At 39.1% G+C, this 4,653-nt stretch overlaps 1 protein-coding gene across 4 annotated transcripts in view; it reads right to left on the bottom strand.

Moving 5' to 3' along the window:
- Positions 1-4,653, bottom strand: part of TAF1B (TATA-box binding protein associated factor, RNA polymerase I subunit B) — an 87,832-nt gene that overhangs the window by 53,149 nt on the left and 30,030 nt on the right. For all 4 annotated transcript variants that reach the window (XM_017525332.2, XM_017525358.1, XM_017525350.2 and 1 more), the window contains one exon: positions 185-284. In XM_017525332.2, coding sequence (XP_017380821.1) covers positions 185-284 — 100 coding nt within the window. The remainder of the gene's footprint in view (positions 1-184; positions 285-4,653) is intronic.

Genomic DNA, 4,653 nt, shown 5'->3' with positions numbered 1-4,653 from the left:
GAGATAGCAAAGGGAGAGATGCCAGATGTAGGTGATGGGGAGGAAGGCAGCAAATCACACTGCCACGTGTGTACCTATGCAACAATCTTGCATGTTCTTCACATGTACCCCAAATCCTAAAATGCAATAAAATAAATAAATGGAAAAAAAAATATTCAAAAAAAATAAAAACAAAATAACTTACTTCTGTACCAAAGATTCCTCTGTCACGCCCATATAATTTCATCTGTTCTGGAAAATGCTGAAAAGCATTTATGTAAGGAATATGGTCTTCTTCAACAAATCTGTATTTTTAAAAAGAAAAAGTTTTAATGAGAGCTATATACTGATATAGCAGAGTAAACGCTTTAAGAAAATCTCTTAATTCAAAGACAAGGAAAGAATTAGTTAAGCATATTCTATTTCTCACATATTTTTAAGGATAATAAATCTGATCATATCTATTATTCTCTTTACCTGTATGTTGGACTATTTAGCCAATTACTGAATGATTCTCTTAAGTTCCTGACTAAACAGATTAAATATGTCTAAGAAGGGCTGGGCACAGTGGCACATGCTTGTAGCCCTAGCTATTTGGGAGGCGGAGACAGGAAGACTGCCTGAGCCCTGGAGTTTGAGGTTCTAGTGAGCCATAATCATATCACCGTACTCCAGCCTGGGCAACAGAGTGAGATCCGGCTGAAAAAAAAAAAAAAAAAAAAAAAGAAGTGTCCAAGAAGTGTCTCTCTTACCTGTTAGTTCACTACCAGCCTTTCCAACATGGCATTCCCTGTATCCTGAGCTCCCCTCATGTGATAGGCTCCTACTCATAAATCACTCCTTTAAGGAGGTCTACCTTGATCCCCATTTTCTGTGAGAGCCTACCTCCCTTGTCTACCCTTCTGTCTCCAATACCTATAACAGTGCACAGTAGATGTTTGTTGGTGAAAGAACCATTAAGGGGAGGGACCTTGCCTGTTTGCTCACCATTCCACCCCAATGCCTGGTACACAGATCAAATATTTTGAGTCAATTATTGAGTTTGAAGAAAATAACACATATATGTAAATAGACAAATATATTTATTTATAATTCATTAATTTAATAACAATGTATTGAATACTATATATCCAGTTATATTCTAGGCTGCAGGGAAACAGCAGTGAAAGAGAAAAACATTCTTGTTCCTGAGGAGTTTACATTCTAGTGAGAAAAGAAAGACACAAAACAGATATGTGAAATCTAGAGTATGTTAGATAGGGTGAAATGTTAAGAAGATAAATAAAGGAAGGAGAACTGAGAATGAGAAATGGGGGTCTTGCAACCATGTCAAATATATACATAAACCCATACATAAGATTTTTAAAATAAGAAAATTAAGGAAAGTGAGCTAAAGACAGGAATAAGTACACAAAATGCACTGCTTTGAAGACTTTGCTGTTGCTAGAGCTGGGCTGACATTTGGCTTTCAGTTTTGTAGCACTCAAAGGACAAAACTGATTCACCGTTTTTTTTTTTTTCAGACCGTCTCACTCTGTCACCCAGGCTGGAGTGCAGTTGCACAACCTCAGCTCACTGCAGCCTCCACCTCCTGAGTTCAAGTGATTTTCCTGCCTCATCCTCCCAACTAGCTGGAATTACAGGTGCCCACCACCATGCCTAGCTAATTTCTATGTTTTTAGTAGAGACAGGGTCTTACCATGTGGGCCAGGCTGGTCTTAAACTCCTGACCTCAAGTGATCTGCCCGCCTTGACCTCCCAGTGCTGGAATTACAGGCATGAGTCACAAAGCCCAGTCTCAACTTTAATTTCAAATTTTAAAATGTGCTTTCTTTAACTTTTAGTCTACTGAAAGTTGAGAATTAAATATTTATATAAAAATGGTGTTAAAGCTTCCCAGCTAAGCTTTTATTAGTATATTTAGTTTATATAGTATTTATGCACAGTAATTGGTATTTGTATTATTTTGAAACTATATTTTTGGTTTAAGATTATTTTATATAAAAGATGTAATGTGTAATGTCACTTTTAAAACTGCCAGATATTCCACTATGTTAATGTGCTCATTATTTATGTAGTCTTCACTCCCATGTGATAACATATGCCAGCACTGGACGGAGTGTTAGGGGTCTGCAGAGATAAGTAAGAGATGAAGGGTCCTCTGTACTCCCACTCTGATAGGTCAGAAAAACAGCCTGCCCTTGAGTCAGCACAGACTCTGTCTCAAGCAGCGCAACAGAGGCACACTCAGTTCTGTAGCAGCAGAGGAATAAATGAGAGGCCTGCCTAGGGGAAGCAGAAATGTCCTCAAAGAGCAGGTCTTGCGCATCTGGAGTTGTAACAGTTTCTCACCATTTATAAATAGTCTGCTCTTAGCCTCTTTCAACTTTTTTTTTTTCTTTTTAACTTTAAATTTCCTTTTAGAAAAGTATTTATTTTTCAAAACAAAAAAAAAAAGCTGCTTACTCAAAAGTTCTGAACAATCTATTTCCCTTCCTAGGTATTTTCAGCTGCTTTTCTAGATCAATCCACGAAGTTGATACAAAAACTGGCATAGACTAAAAGCATTCCATATGCCTCTCCTGACCAACAGGCTTTAGCCATGTTCCCTGGAAACACTGTCTCTACTTAAAATTATGTAATTTTCTAAAGTTTCAATCTATGTTGGATGAGAAATTTAAGAAACTCATCCTTCATCTCAGATCACCGAAAAAAGCACTGCATTAGAGTTAAGTCGTTAAGTCTACCTATAAAACAGATCCTGAACCCAGTCACCATGACCACTGCCATAATTCAAGCCACCATCATTTTGCCTGAAGAAATGGCAAAAGACCACCTGGTCTCCTTGCTTCTACCCTTCCCTTCCTAGAACCCATTTTCCACAGCTGCCTGAATGATCTTTTAAAAACGCCAATCAGATCCTATCTCTCCTGCTGCAACCTGCCAGTGGCTTGCTCTCACACTTAAAACCTGGAGTCCTCCTGGGTATGAGGTTTTCTTCTGGAGTGCTGTGTCCTGAAAACAGAGACTGCACAACTTTGCAAACTTTGTACACATATTGAAAACCACTGAATTGTATATTTTTAAAGGGTGAATTTTTATATCTAAATTATACCTCAAGTTTTAAAAATCCAAATTCCTAACTTGGTTTACAAAGACAGCTATCTGCCTCTGCTATCTGTTTACCCTCATCCTCATACTCTGCCTTAGAATTCTCTGGCTCCGGTCGCACTTGCTCTCCTCTGCTCCTTCATCACACTGCTCCTGCTTTAGGGCTTGGCACTGGCAACCTCTCTCTAGCCGGAACGCCAGCACAGCAGTCCCCCCTTATCCTCTTTTTTGCGTTGCATGGTTTCAGCTGCCTATGGTCTAAAAATAAACAATGGATGATTCCAGAAATAAACAAGTCATACGTGTTAAGTTGTATGCCATTCTAAAGAGCATGATGAAATCTCATGCCATCTCTCTCTGACCCACATGAGACACAAACTGTTTCTTTGTCCAGCACAGCCAAGCTGTAGACGCTACCCACCGATGTGTTACTTGTAGTTAGTTGGCTCATGCTCAGATCTACTGTCAGAGTGTCGCAGTACTTGCATTCAAGTACCTCATATAGTTTACTTAATAACAGCCTTGACGCTCAAGGGCAGTAGTACCAGTACACTGTAACAACTGTTTTATTTTATTATTAGGTATTGCTGCTAATCTCTTGCTATGCCTAACTTATAAATTAAACTTTATCACAGGAATGTACACATAGAAAAAACAGTGCATATAGGGTTCCGCACTATCTACATTTTCAGACATCCAATGTCTTGGAACATGCCCTCTGTGGATAAGTGAGGACTACTGTACTCTTGATATTCACACTGGCTCTATTTTCATTTAAGGTACAGATTAAATGCTACCTTCTTGGTGAGTCCTTCCCAAAGAACCAATCTAAAGTAGCCATCTAGTCATTCTCTATCATACCAACCTATTTTAATCTTCTGAATAGCTTTTCCCTATCTGATTATTTTCTTATTTATCAGGTTGGTGCAAAAGTAAATGCAGTTTGGGCCATTAACCACAATTACCTTTGCACCAACCATACTTATGTGTTTGTTTACCCGTTTCCTCCCTTGGTCTTGAAATTCATGAGAGCAAGGACTTGACCTATATGACTGATTCACAACTGCATCGCAAGGGTCTAGATTCGAGAACAACACTTGCATATAGTAGATATTCACTACAAATTTACAGAATGAATAAATGCTGGTTATTTTTATTTATTAATGTTGTTATTGCTAGGTAGGCAGGGTCCTTTACGGGCTATCTGAGGGGTAATGAATATCTTAAGGACTATGGATGCTGCTAGAGAACTTAAAAAGGGAGTGACATGCACACTGTTAAGATATGTGGGTATTTTGGCCAGGCAGTAACATACTCCCTTAAAACCAGTGCTCTTTAAATATGTTTTCAAAGTTTGACAGTGGTTCTCAAACTCTACCATCCATAAGAATCCCCTGAGCCAGGCATGGTGGCTCACACCACAATCCCAACATTTCGGGAGGCCAAGGCAGGAGGCCAAGGTAGGAGGTTTGCTTGAGGCCAGGAGTTTGAGACCAGCTTGGGCAATATCACAAGACCCCATCTCTACCAAAAATTAAAAAATCAGCCAGGTGTAGTGGCGCA

The sequence above is a fragment of the Cebus imitator genome, unplaced genomic scaffold, assembly GCF_001604975.1.
Source record: "Cebus imitator isolate Cc_AM_T3 unplaced genomic scaffold, Cebus_imitator-1.0 Scaffold1, whole genome shotgun sequence".
Classification (NCBI taxonomy): domain Eukaryota; kingdom Metazoa; phylum Chordata; class Mammalia; order Primates; family Cebidae; genus Cebus; species Cebus imitator.
This window is presented reverse-complemented; position numbering and strand designations above follow the sequence as displayed.